At 35.7% G+C, this 13,506-nt stretch overlaps 1 protein-coding gene across 5 annotated transcripts in view; it reads left to right on the top strand.

Annotated features, from left to right (window-relative positions):
* LOC145971119 (protein O-mannosyl-transferase TMTC1-like) overlaps positions 1 to 10,653 on the top strand; it is a 230,681-nt gene extending 220,028 nt beyond the window's left edge. For 3 of the 5 annotated variants that reach the window (XM_083098435.1, XM_083098434.1, XM_083098431.1), the window contains 4 exons: positions 104 to 303; positions 494 to 629; positions 6,843 to 6,972; positions 8,130 to 10,653. In XM_083098435.1, the coding sequence (XP_082954561.1) occupies positions 104 to 303; positions 494 to 629; positions 6,843 to 6,972; positions 8,130 to 8,315 (652 nt within the window). In that variant the 3' untranslated portion in view covers positions 8,316 to 10,653. The remainder of the gene's footprint in view (positions 1 to 103; positions 304 to 493; positions 630 to 6,842; positions 6,973 to 8,129) is intronic. The other 2 variants (XM_083098433.1, XR_014438770.1) reach the window with 2 other exon arrangements.
* Positions 10,654 to 13,506: the final 2,853 nt, after the last annotated feature.

Here is a 13,506-nt window from a genome sequence, read left to right as displayed (position 1 = left end):
TATTGTGAATTATCTGTATTGATTGTCCTATATAGTAATGCTTAGTCTGTGTAAGACATTCGTAGTTACAATTTTACAATTCGTAATAAAATTTTGTTTTCAGAAGAACTAATCGAACTGAAGAGTGCATCGAGATGCTGAAGCGATGCGTGTCACTGGATCCGGCGTATGCGCCGGCATTTAGAGTTCTGGCTAGGATCGCCACCGGTCCTGCAACAGGCGAACTCCTGAGGCATGTAATTCATCTTCAGCCACGAAACCCGGACGCTCTCACTGAGTATGCTTACTGGTTGTACAAGAACGGTGAGTTATTAAACGAAATAAGCTTAAAGTGTAGCAAGACATGGAAGACATATAAATCCCCGATAGAGGAAAAGCGATGCTTGTCGTCGAAGATAGAATAATCTCACCGTCGAGCCGTCTGTTACGAAGCGGTACGCACATAATCAAAAGCATATTTACATTCGCGAGAAACTTGCTTCGTCTCTTTCAGGTAAATGGCTGCCCTCGCTCCAGTACTATTTCAAAGCCATGAAGATTTTCCCGTCGCATAAACCTTCGCTTATCGGTACACTCAGAATTCTGAGGTCCCGAGGTCAGTGGTCCAGGGTACATCAACTCATCATCAGGTGAGCATTTGCGAGCTTCGTACGCGAATTTCTGGACGTATCTATAGTCGCTATTACAGCGGCAGTAACAGCTTCCAGGGGGATTAAAAAGCATATTTCATAAAGTTACCGTGAGAACAGCATCATGTGTTGGATTTTCCACGCATTTTATCGCTCACGCGAAAACATTAGAATAAAGGGAAGCGTTACGCCAAGTGTATTCCATAGAATTACATTTAAGATAGTATCAAATTTACATTCTTCCGGAGAACAGTTTCGAGAGCGCAACGTAATGTCGAAATTCGTAATTTTCCCGGTACAAACGCGATACTGTGTGTACAAACACGGGTTCGCCCGCGTGTTGCAAATTCCGTGCATGCGGCGAAGCGTAGTATCGTCGCGCGGAAATCCTTTCAATTTCAGATGGGCTTTGCAGCGTTGCGTGGATCGGGCGGCGGGCTTATTCGCGCGGCAAGTACTCGGTACGTTTAGCGCACACGTCGATTCGCAATCAGCGAACGAATTCAATTTTTTTTTTCCCGGCAAGCTCTTTGGGCTCGATCTTCGTTCCGCGCGAGTTGATTAAAAATTCCACGCAATTTTCGTATTTTATGCGAAATATATCGAAGAGCAAATGTAAAAAAAAAAAAAAATGCAAAAAAAACAGATTCGGCACTGTCTATGTGAGTCGACGCGATCATTTTGTCTCAGTGTCGGGAATCCGGGCGTTTATGTACGCGCCGCGTCTACGTACATACGTAGATTATACGATAACGGACGCGCAAGTGGTGGATTCCCGTGTTTTCGCTGCGACCGCCACTACCACCTCCGTCGCCTATTTTTCCACCCTCGCACTGTAATCCCCCTGCGTCCCCCTTGTATATGTGTGCGTGTGTGTGCAAATAGCGCCTATAAAACACGCACAGTAAATTTGCCTGCGACGATTCGCGCTGTTTTTGTAGCCGGCTCTCTCTCTCTCTCTCTCTCTCTCTCTCTCTCTCTCTCTCTCTCTTTCTCTCTCTCTCTCTCTTAACTGGTTGCTAGCAACGAAGAGCGGCATACCAGCGGCGTACTGGCGTCGTCCAAGCGTATACGAGTTTTGCAGGGTCAGGGAGGCGTGGCTCGGGGGATGTAGGAGCAACGGGGCGAAAGAGGGGTTAAATTTTGGAGAAACAACGCTCGGAGAGGCGCCGGCGGATAGGCAGTCGAGCAGCGAATTTCTCTCGTTCTTTCTCTCTCTATGTCTGTTGCTACCACACGTGAAATTTCAATATGCATCGTTTGACAGATGTGGCGCATCGCCCGGATTTTAAATGCAAATATAAATTCCACAATCCATAACGACTTGGTGGATCGTAGCTGCTATGTATATCTGACTGAAGGAAAACGGAAAAACTGTCACTTATACGAGATGAAAATAGATGTACAACAATATTAATATGATTGTTACTACGTCTATATGTAAATCTATAAATGCCAAATGATGCAAATAACGTTTAATGTGACTTTCCAACAGAATTAATTTAGCGATGATGGAGGGCGGTGGGGTTAATTTAATGGAGATTTCCAAGAACAGCCGGGTAAATGCTACATTTGTTTCCATGTATTTGTCATTTATCACGTCGTATTGATTCACTAATGCATCTTATATGCTTGTGTATGTTTAACTTATTTATTGTTTGCGAAAAATGTTTATTTATTATTTGCTGGGACAATATTATATTTATATTATTACTCAATATGTAGTGAATCAGAACGGCATACATCGCGTATAGAATAATTATATTAATCAAGATATATTTTCCTGTCTATCAATAAACGTGCGAAACAAAGTTTGAAAGGTATTGTTCAATCCAGCGGCAAACGGGCAGCAGTGACCTTGTTTAATTATATTATTTTGAATCGCGACATCGTTAATATGACAGAGAATGTTCTAGGGAATTCTAGGAACTTTCTATAATATGAGAGTGCTTCATGTTTCATTTATTTAAAGCCAAGCCGAGGCAGGTTGCCGCTATATCCACTTTCCACTGGATTCGTGATAGTAGGATTAATTTCTCATAAATCGCCCGTGGTTTTCGTTGATTGGGTCACGGTTTCATTTGTGCCTCGCTCCGGGACACGCCGTTTCCGATCTAAAGTAATTAAGTGTCGCGATCGGCTCGATATCGGGTATCTCGACCACGTCCGCTTTTATAGACGTACAATATGATATTGACACTGTCGAGGAAACCATCTGGACATGTGACATATTATGATATCATTTTAAGAAAATTGCTCCCTCTGAACTAGCTTAAGAAACAATGAAAGTATCATATCTTTTATCGAATACTTTATGTAAGGGGAAGGCACTCTCTTGACATTTCTTTATAATGTATTCAACAGAGAGATCACATACATATTCAACGCATATAGTGTATACAGAAATATGCAAGATATTACATATATGCATATGGGTGTTGAAATTATGAAATTGAAATGCTATAATTTCTTTTAAAGCGTGCACATTTTTTATAATTATATAGAATGTAATATTTTATTTTCTTTGAAGAAAATATTATATGGGAAAATATTATATCTAGCATATGTATCAGAATTGTTCTCTATGAAATATCCTTTTATTTACATTATTCGCAATTAATTAAAATTATATTTGATGAATAATTAAATTGAACCGCTATATGTGATAAAACAAAAATGCAATAAAAAAGATATATATATATATATATATATATATATATATATAATTGTATGATTTATAATAATAATAAAAAATTAAAAGAAATTTGTTCTAGATATTAGAATATATTATACTACCTTCGCGCGCGCGATGAATCATCGAGACATATCTTAGTTTCTTGCGAAAATAAGATTGATACGCAATTTTCTGAGCCATTGACGAAAATCTTTTTATATTGTCGCTAACAATGGAGTGATATTTTATAAAGTGCTCATATCCAGAATGGATTATAAAATGGATTATAAAAGAAATGAGAAATAAACTCTCCGGTCTCTATACTTATTTCTTTTTTGGTATTATATTTTCATTTATCCCTCTTTTTCACGAAGTAATTTGACGAGAGATACTCAATAGATATTTCAACACAAAAAGAATGAAAAAGTATATTTAAAAAATAAAAGCATATTTATTAATGAATCTATAACGTTAAGCATCGCGTTACTCGTTAATTAAATAAACATTTTATTTATATGTAAAAATGATCTTGGTTGGTAATAAATAAATGGTTGGCTAATAAATAAAAATATATCAATGAATATAATAAACGTCACGTTATTTCATTGTTATTTGTTTTAAATGCAATCAATATCTTTTCATAGTCGAATTAATCGCGAACTTAATTAAAATTGTGTCTGTTATCCAATAGAGAGGAATAACATCCGTCGAAAATATCGCCGATTATCATTATGGTTTAGAGGCATATCGCGTTTTCCCTATACTAAAATCGTTTGATCATTGCATATGAAATTACTTGCTATAAATGTTTTCCGTCCAATGAATTTCCATTTAAAGAATCATACAAATGTCCAATTTCCGAAACATTGGCTAAATTACTGCAAAATGCAGAGTCATACGCAGCGAGCATCGAAAGTATAGTTCGAATGAAAATAAATTTGAAATATCTCGTGTGTATTATCGTTTAAATTTGCTTATTTGTCTATCATTAAATCATACCGATTTCAATAATTTTAAAATCGATCATAATTCACTCATTGAAATAAATATTTATTAGCACATTAATTAGCGTTGAAACATTATAAAATTTTCATTGTGCATACACCAAGAGATATCATGTTTAGCTGTACAATCCCGTTAGAATAAAATGAATACTTCGTACCTCGCGCGAATCAACCGTCTAGAAAATAATATCTAGAATAAAGATCAACGTAAAAGTCGATCGAATGGCTGGCACATTTACGGTGGAAATGCGTCAAACTACCCTCCTGCTCGCACGTTTTCCCCTATCGGACATATAAATTCAGAGAAAAGCCACTCTACGGAGGATAATGCCACGGGTGCGATAACGTCGTCGCCGTTGCGTTGCATTAAGCGCTCGACGAGCTGATAAATCGAGAATTTACCGACGCTACCTGCACTTTTGTAGATTTGACCAATGAAATGGAACGCGCGCGTTTGAGTAAATATTTTTTTTCTCTCCGAAATTTAACGCACTCACGATAAGCATAGAATGAAAGTGACGGTCTACGGCGGCGATCGCGGAATTGCCATGATACATCGTCACGATCGCGGCAAACGACCTGGTAGCGGATCTCGCGCCTCGCAACAACCTGCAACAACATTCCGGACATGTCGGAATGCGGAAAAGAAATGCCCATGTGCCGCAATAATTTTGTATCAAACTTTGCCGCGCTATCGTTTTCCACAAGGCAGGATGCGATATTACACTGGCGTTTCGATTTGCGCGCGACCGTTCCCGGTCCGACACGGTCTCTATCTTCCGTTGTAAATAGCGATTTTATAATTCATGGTGCGCCATGTTTCATCCGGTCTATCGGCGTACCACCAAACGACAGATATAACCTGTAGTAGCCGCGCATTACCACTTCGTTATAACCACAGTTGAGCTGGAGTTTATTTCACGCAAATGTCCGCTCGAAGTACCAAGGTTTTAACAATGCTCACCGCAAAACTTTAATCTTTAAATCCTTTGATGAAATTGCAAGTGACATGTGTGCGGCGATATACGGATGTCCGCGCAAAAGCATCATCTCCATTTTTGCTCGTAATAATGGAGGGAAAAGGTAGAAGCATACAAGAGAGAATATATATTTCCATAGAGACAATATATATTTACAAGAGAGAATATATATTTGTAACATCAAAATTAAATTTATTAAAATTTTAAATCCGGCTTCAATCTTCATTCGACATTAATACTGTTTCTTGAATTTTTTATTGGTTGATGATGAAACATTTTTCCAGCTAGCATTTTTATTTTAATATTATTTGCACCGCGTTAGAGGCCCGTATTGCTGCAATTGCTACTGTCTCCCGATAATACGTACGATCGATCGCGAACGATTTCAAACTGACCCGATGCGCTCGAACGCATTTGAGATTGCTAAGTCACGTCGCGATTACAGTCAGGCCAGCCGAACGTCAACGCTGTCGCTGGCGCGGATCGATATCGACATTGATACAGGTTGAAGGATAAAGCTATTCGATATACATAGGCATGCGTTTTCGATTAATCAGTACGAAAACGTTGGTATTGTCGATGCCTCGAATCTGCTCTAACTACCTCCCCGTAAATGTTACAGCCTTGATAACAATCAAGATTATTCGGGCAACTGAATGTACAGCCGGGACAACGCTACGTTCACTTTGACACTGCAAGATTTATTCGATTGCGAATTAGAACGTTAGCTATCGGGTTATAATTATGGTGCGATTTGTACGAAATTAAAAACTTTTTTTTTGTATTACGTACATTAATTCGCGAAATCTACGATACATATAACAAAAGATTTTTTATTTAAAAATTATGCAAATTGCATCGACATTGCATTCTCTATAGACGTAAATCTCAATACTGTTCAAACTGCAACAAGATCAATTAATGCATGAGTTGTTCTTTCAGCGAGCGTCACAATCAAGGGTAAACAAATAGTAATGTGACCCAATAGAAAAATACAAAGTTCCATAAATATTTTACAACGAGAATACTAAGTGAGATATCATAGTCGCAAATTCGCAAGTCAAATTTGTACACGGATATAAGGTCATGTATTTTTGTGTCGCTTCCATCTATTCAAACAACTTCCCGTATTCCCCTTTTTTACGGCTCGTAAACACGATACTTTAGCTAGAGTAGGGAGAGCAGGAATGAATTTAACGCGCAAGTGACGCGTAAAAAAAAGGTACGTCATTTACGAATTTATTTTTTAAAGGGTGCGAGCGGAAATAAATGATGGTACTTCATCAGTGCAAAAGCGGACGTTGAGATTTTCGAAGTCTCTATAATCATTAAATAATTGTTGGAGGAAGATCCGAATTAAAAAAATCTCTACTCTCTTCCAACAATTATTAATCCTTCCATAATTTACATGAAAGGCAAATCTTTGAAAACATTTTATAAAGAGTATAGCTCGTTATTTCGTGAACAACATAATATTTTATAATGAAAATAAACAGATATACGCGTAACGTGGCACGTAAACAATGCGAAATTTTATTTCTTTTCTTTGTTTCAGATGGCATTTAATGTTGCGAGCAAAACGAGGAGGCTTCATCTATCGCGGGGATTTATATATTCGTGCGTGGGAGCTACAAAGCGAATCTCGTCAAAGGGCTCATCAACACCAACGGAATCTCTGTATATCGGTTAGTAATTTTGGCACAATGTGCAAAGTTTCATGAATTTAGTTTGCTATTTCTTTCGCTACTATCTGGCTTTTGCGTTATAATTCTTCAGTCGCGTTGTGTTTTGCCATAATTCTAATTAAATAGATATAGCTCCTCTTAATCTTTTTCCCCTCTGTTCTCCATTTTTTATTCTGGTCTCGTTTCTACGGCAACTTAATTGGCTTGGGCACGACTTGTTCCACTCATTAAAAATTTCAGCCGTAAAAACTTGCGCATTTAAGCACACATTGTCCTTTTATCGTTTTGTCTGGATTAAATCGCTTTTATAATTATCACATGCCTATAATCGTAAAATTACTCTTTTACATTTATGAACTAGTTTCAAAGATAGTCGAATATTTTTTTGAAATCATGCAATCAAAAAAATGCAATCCCTACATCTTTCATTCAAAAACTAATATATGCAAAAGAATACATGCGCATATACAAATATAATTTTAAAGTGTGGTCATATGTACATAATTATAAATCATCGTGACGTGATAGGTTTGGAATTATTAATTTCTACATTGATAATTTTAACAAATTATATTTAAGCATAAAAATGTGTTTGATATTTGAAATTTTTATTATTAAATCTCTATTATTTCTCACTTTATTCTACATTGAATAAATTCGTGTAGAAAGAAAAATTAAAGGTATTGTCATAGATATGTGCGTGTTAGGCACATACACGCAAAAGTTGCGTCAGCCGTAGCTGGAAACATGACATGCATAGTAAGTAAAGTTTACTAAAGTTTCATAATCCTGAAACTGTATTCAGTCCAACCCGAGACTTGTGCGTTCAAACTAATATTCGCTCTCATCGCTATTCGAAAGTGATGGTACTAATTAATTAACGCATTTTATTATTACCATTTACTATTTAACTTTTCCTTAACTATATCCCTACATATAACACACCCGTGTCACATTAATTTAATATGTATATAATAATGATTCTCTCTCTCTCTCTCTCTCCCTCTCTCTGTCTGTTAAAGCAATTCACATATATCCTAGTGTGTGTCATACACAATCAAGCGCAGAAGTTATCATCCACACGCACACATCGACATTCAAACAAATCATGGAATGGTCGCAAATTCCGCTCGAGCATCGGTAATTGTCTGTTGTAGGAGAATGGATGTTCGAGGCCGCGCGTAGCCAGTGTATCGGTGCAGCTCGAACAAGATAGCAACAAGTCGGAGCAGCTGCAGCGGGCTCCGCGTTGCAACGTGCGGACTTGCAGGCAGCCAAGAAAAGGAAAGACGCGGGTGACCACGCCAACCCTACTCGTACAGAATTTCCTGGAGACACTTTAGTCCATGCCAATCGGGAAAGCGGCCCTCTCTCCTGTTCGTTCACCAGATGAAAACGGACCGTGGAAGATGAAGAGAAGAGTGCAATTCTAACCGTAGCAGCCTCGTTCGACGATCGTCAGCGAAGAGAGTCCTATTATAGGGGAATGCCTGAATATTTTTCGTATGCCGTGTTTGTGTGTTATTTGGGACCGCAAGCTCGACCTGTCGCGGATCATTCATGATATCGAAATGGAAAAAGGTATGCATGTATCATTGTTATCGTTTATATATATCCCAGCGTTCTTTGTGGCATCCTGGTTATATTGTCGATCGGACAGAGAAGGTCGCAATCTTTTAAAATATAACGTTGCTGACAAGAAAAAAAAGAGAGGAAAAAATAAATGCCTGCTCTGTAGATAACTTTGTGACTTTGGACGTAAACAAAACGTTCTAAAATTGAACAAACTAAATCGTTCAGGCCAGGACAAATGACAATGTGTGCAATGATGAAAACTGAATGCTAGCATTAAACTCCTTAAAAATTATTTTGCCACTTTTAAATTTATCGTAAGGATACTTAACGAGAGAGGACCAAGGGAGATTCGAGCGAATAACTGTGTGCGACATACTATTGCGAAATTTCACACGTGAAATTAAATGCATTATCATGATATATGATATAAAAATCATGTGCGTCCAGCATGTGTCTGTCTACACGTTCGAAACGCGATTGTAAGTGTAATTGGTAATATAGTTACATGTAGTATGACGTATTTCTATAAATATTTGCTGTATCTCATGTGTGCTTTCAACGTTTTTATGATGTCTGTTTCGATGAAATGATAAAGCTATTGTTATATACATATACACCTGAAATACACAGCCTTTTATCAAACAATACCGGAGAAAAAAAACTAAAAATTATATTTGTAAAAAATATTTTGACGGAGAGTTCGATGAGTAATTTAGCAAAACTATATAGTTATCAAGAGAAAAAAATATTTAAATATATAAACTAATATCATCTCATGTCTCAAAAGTAAATAATTCAAAAATAAATTATTCTTGTCAAGGAGAATTCATTACTAAGGGTTTACTTAAATTTTTATTAGCAATAAACACTCTAAAAGTCGAACATTCATCGAGATAAACATTATATTTTTTCTACCGCTTATGTCAACGACGGAACTGTATGCAAAAAAAAAACGAGAATTTTTGCCGTCAAGTTTTTATTTACCGTCATGACGATGACAATGTAGCACAATACTCTAGATGAAAATGTATATAAATATATACTTTTAAGAATCTTTCTCGGATCATTCTTTGTGTGCCTCTCTCGTAGACACGCAATTTTACGCACGTAAATACACGGTGCCAATACTAGGATATAATGAATGTACCACTAATCTGCGGCGTTTGGTATGGCTTTTGTATATGAAAGAAAAAACAGAAATAATTTTTTCCAAAGAGATATACATTCTTCGATGAGCTTGGTATGGCAATGTTATACTGCGAGTACATCGTAAAGAGAAGACAGCGCGTAAAGTTTTTTCAAAATTTATGAATGTATTATAAAAGCAATTATATAATTATAGTATAAAAACTTATGCACACACACACACATACACATACATATAATGAGCATTTAATTACTATAAAATGTTTTTATGTTTTAAGTTAAATGAGATACTAATCAAAATTATATATAATTATATTAACTTTAATATATTAAAACTGTCTAAAGGTTAAATAAAACACTGTTAAGGAAATGAGAGGGAATTGCTTCCAGTTTGTAAAATCGATAGATCTTTTGTAATTAATAACTTATTACATAATTTACAAAAGAAATAAAATATAACTTGTTGACATTAACGCAATATAATAGATTTTTGTTGTACCTGTACATCGCTTTACGTGTACTTGCAAAACTTTGCCAAAAATTAAGAAGACCAATGTACATACCTGTATACAGAAAAAAATATGTTACATCGAAAATTTGACGATGTTGCTTATTAAACTTTTCTCTACTATAAATTATTGTCATGTGTAATATTATTATAACAAACTCAATATAAATACACTTTGGCCATCTGGTTACAACGGCCTATGGTACTTTGCAGAACACTGCGGATAGTGGGAAAAAATGCAACGAAACGTGGAGATGAGAATGAAACATGAGATCTAAACTATAATGGTATATGGAAATGACAATGCATATGTATGAAGTTATATTTTCAGTTACTATACCGTTCTTTCCACGGTTCTTGTTTGATACTCGCAACTCGAACATTTTTATTTAAATATTCCTTTTTAATGTAGTTAATGTTGAATAAAATACGTATGAAACTTTTCGCTTTAATTACACCAGAGTTGAAACATTTCTTTCTCAACTTAATATTTTTAAAATTATATTTTACAAAGAGTATTAAATGTATACATATATGTATAAATTTATATACATTATTTCATACTTAATGTTTGATTAAATTGGAAGACAATTTAATTAAGAAAGTGAATGTAATAAAATTATATGTTAATCGGCCAGCGTCAGAGTCAGAATTGCATAAATTTTGCACAAGCATCATATTATCATTACAATCAAGAGATGAGAAATCTCAAGCTTTTCCGTAAGAGCCGTACGGATGAAGCAGAAATAGAGGATCATAGGAGAGTTGCTCATTAACTAAGGTAAGAAACAAAATATTTGCAAGTTAATATGTTTAATACGATAAATGGAAGTGAGCCGAGTATTCTATTTTTCGTACATTTAAGCCTTAGACATTTTCCCAATTTAAAAGAAATAAGCATTTAGCACCACGTATATTTCATTATAAAAATTCCTTGAGATAGTATAACTGCATAAATAAAATTATATTATCGCCGTGACAAATACAAATTTATATTAGTGAAAACAATTTTGTGATATTTCGTAATGGTCGAACGTCGAAAAGATGGGACACATTTAATTATCTAAAAATAATTTTTAATTCATATAGTATATAGGAATTGAGCCCCGTACCATTTATATAAGTAAACGTCAGCAAATAGATTTAATTGCAACATATTTAATTTTTACTATATATACATATATATTATATGTGTAAGTCTTCTTCTTATTAGGACGTTTGGCCGATCGACAAATCCAATTTCTGATTAGCATTATCATTATACGAACGGAATTAATGGTAGAATGTCAACAAGAGCTTAGCGTTATCGATCCGTTCAATAGCAGATGAAAACATAAGCATTTAAAAAGAATACAAAATTGAAAAATTTGCGGTATTGATGTGCAAATTCGGTACCAGAAATTGTACGCGAGCCGTGTATAATTAGTCGCAATTTAATTAGTCTAGGTTACTACTTGATAGACTAGTTTGTATATCTAATTACGATATGTTATTACTCATATTCATTGTGAATACAACAATTATAAATTATCATAATAAAGTGTATGTTTATACATATACCCATATATGTTTGATTTATGTGCTGGCATCCGACCACACACACACACACACATCGTTAATATTGGCGATTCCAGACTACCTTCACCTAATCAATTATCCAGTTTTCCCCGGTTTAATTATGGTCGTCCAGCCAAAATTGCGGTTTCCCTGACCAAGCTATAGTAAATTTACAGATCTCCCCTCCTCTCACAAGTGTGTAGCAAGAATAGATCGACAAACTTCAGCTAGGGAAAGCTAACATGATAGCACGGCTATAATTTTCATTAAGTGCGTAACGTTTGTTATTACAGTCGTGATAATAGAGCACAATAGATACGGGTACATATTCATCGAGATTGTTCATCTAGTATTGTTTATCGTGCTTACTTTTGAAAATTTATAATTTATTTTTATTTATATTTATTTTTATATCATACAAATATTCTTATTTAATTCAATTCCTTACATCAATTATCGCACGCATGCGTTTGGCTTATTTAAATAAATTTTAAGTACCGTTTAAACTGAAAAAAAAATCTTATTTTTTAAAAAATCTGAGCGCATGAGACATTTTTATAATAAAATGATAATCGTTGTTGAGCGAAAGAAATATAATTATACGTGACTCATTTTATGATGAACAAATTCATGTATGCATTCGGTACACATCTGAGCAAATCTATTGTGCGCAGATGATTTTGAAGAGTCTTTAACATTATGTTCAGTTCACAATGAGCGCGTACTAGCACCCTCATTCTATAGCTCGGCAACGCCTGAAAATAATGGTGCCTGCCGTAATGCAGAATTTCGGTGTTCCGGTAAGTATGGCGTAATTTTAACGGTAATTGCTGGTGGTTTAAACGCTCCACAATTGAAATAGCCCTTATTTCGCCACTGCTATGTAATGTTGACATTAAGGGTGAGCATTTTGAATTTTATATTATTACGTCACAAATCTTTTTGTCTGCGTGTCGTCATTTATTTAAAGAAAAACTATATATATGTACATATATATATATGTGTATATATATATATATATATATATATATATATATATATATATATAGCATCTTCCGACTTAAGATAATTTCCTCACGTCGAGAAACTTTCTATGCACGACCTCGGATAATATTTTGTAAAAAGAATTGTAAGATCATGCTGCGCGTATTTTAGTCACGTAGAGCTAGTAAATCGCTCCTTACCGGAATCTTTGTACCCGCGGAAAATTTTTCTTTCGTTATAACGTTCTTCCATGCCATTAGAAACATTAGAAACACGTACCGACTCTATAGTGACAATTATTTCTTTTTCCTTTTCTTTTTTGCTTTAAGTAGGTTTGATTGATTCTTATAGCTTTACAAGTCATGTCCTTATAGCAAAATGTGCGCGTAAGCATCCATAAATGCATTGTGCACCGAGCCGCGGTTTGATTTACATTGCGTGAAAGTCGGCTATCACGTTTTCGATAGGCGGATTTGCCGATAATGGCAGACGGATCTGCATGATCCGGGAGCCACGTGGGAATACGAATCCGGACATTATCCTGGCGCATCGTGACAGCTCGGTAACCCAGAACGGATGAATGTACGTCCCGTTGCATCGAGTGCGGTTACGTGATCTGTATTCGTCGAACGTCCTGGGAACGACGGAGGGTCATGCCTTCCCCATGTCTAATGAATCCCTTGCCTGAAGCTCGAGATCTTTGACTATCTAACAGTATGCAACCGACAGCCAACATCGACGATTGACATTAAATTCGTATATAG

This window comes from Camponotus vicinus, unplaced genomic scaffold (genome assembly GCF_025532165.1).
Source record: "Camponotus vicinus isolate PSW18456_S1 unplaced genomic scaffold, iyCamVici1.0 SCAF_4, whole genome shotgun sequence".
NCBI classification, from domain to species: Eukaryota; Metazoa; Arthropoda; class Insecta; order Hymenoptera; family Formicidae; genus Camponotus; species Camponotus vicinus.
Note: the sequence above shows the minus strand (reverse complement) of the source record. Positions and strands in the feature narration are given on the sequence as shown.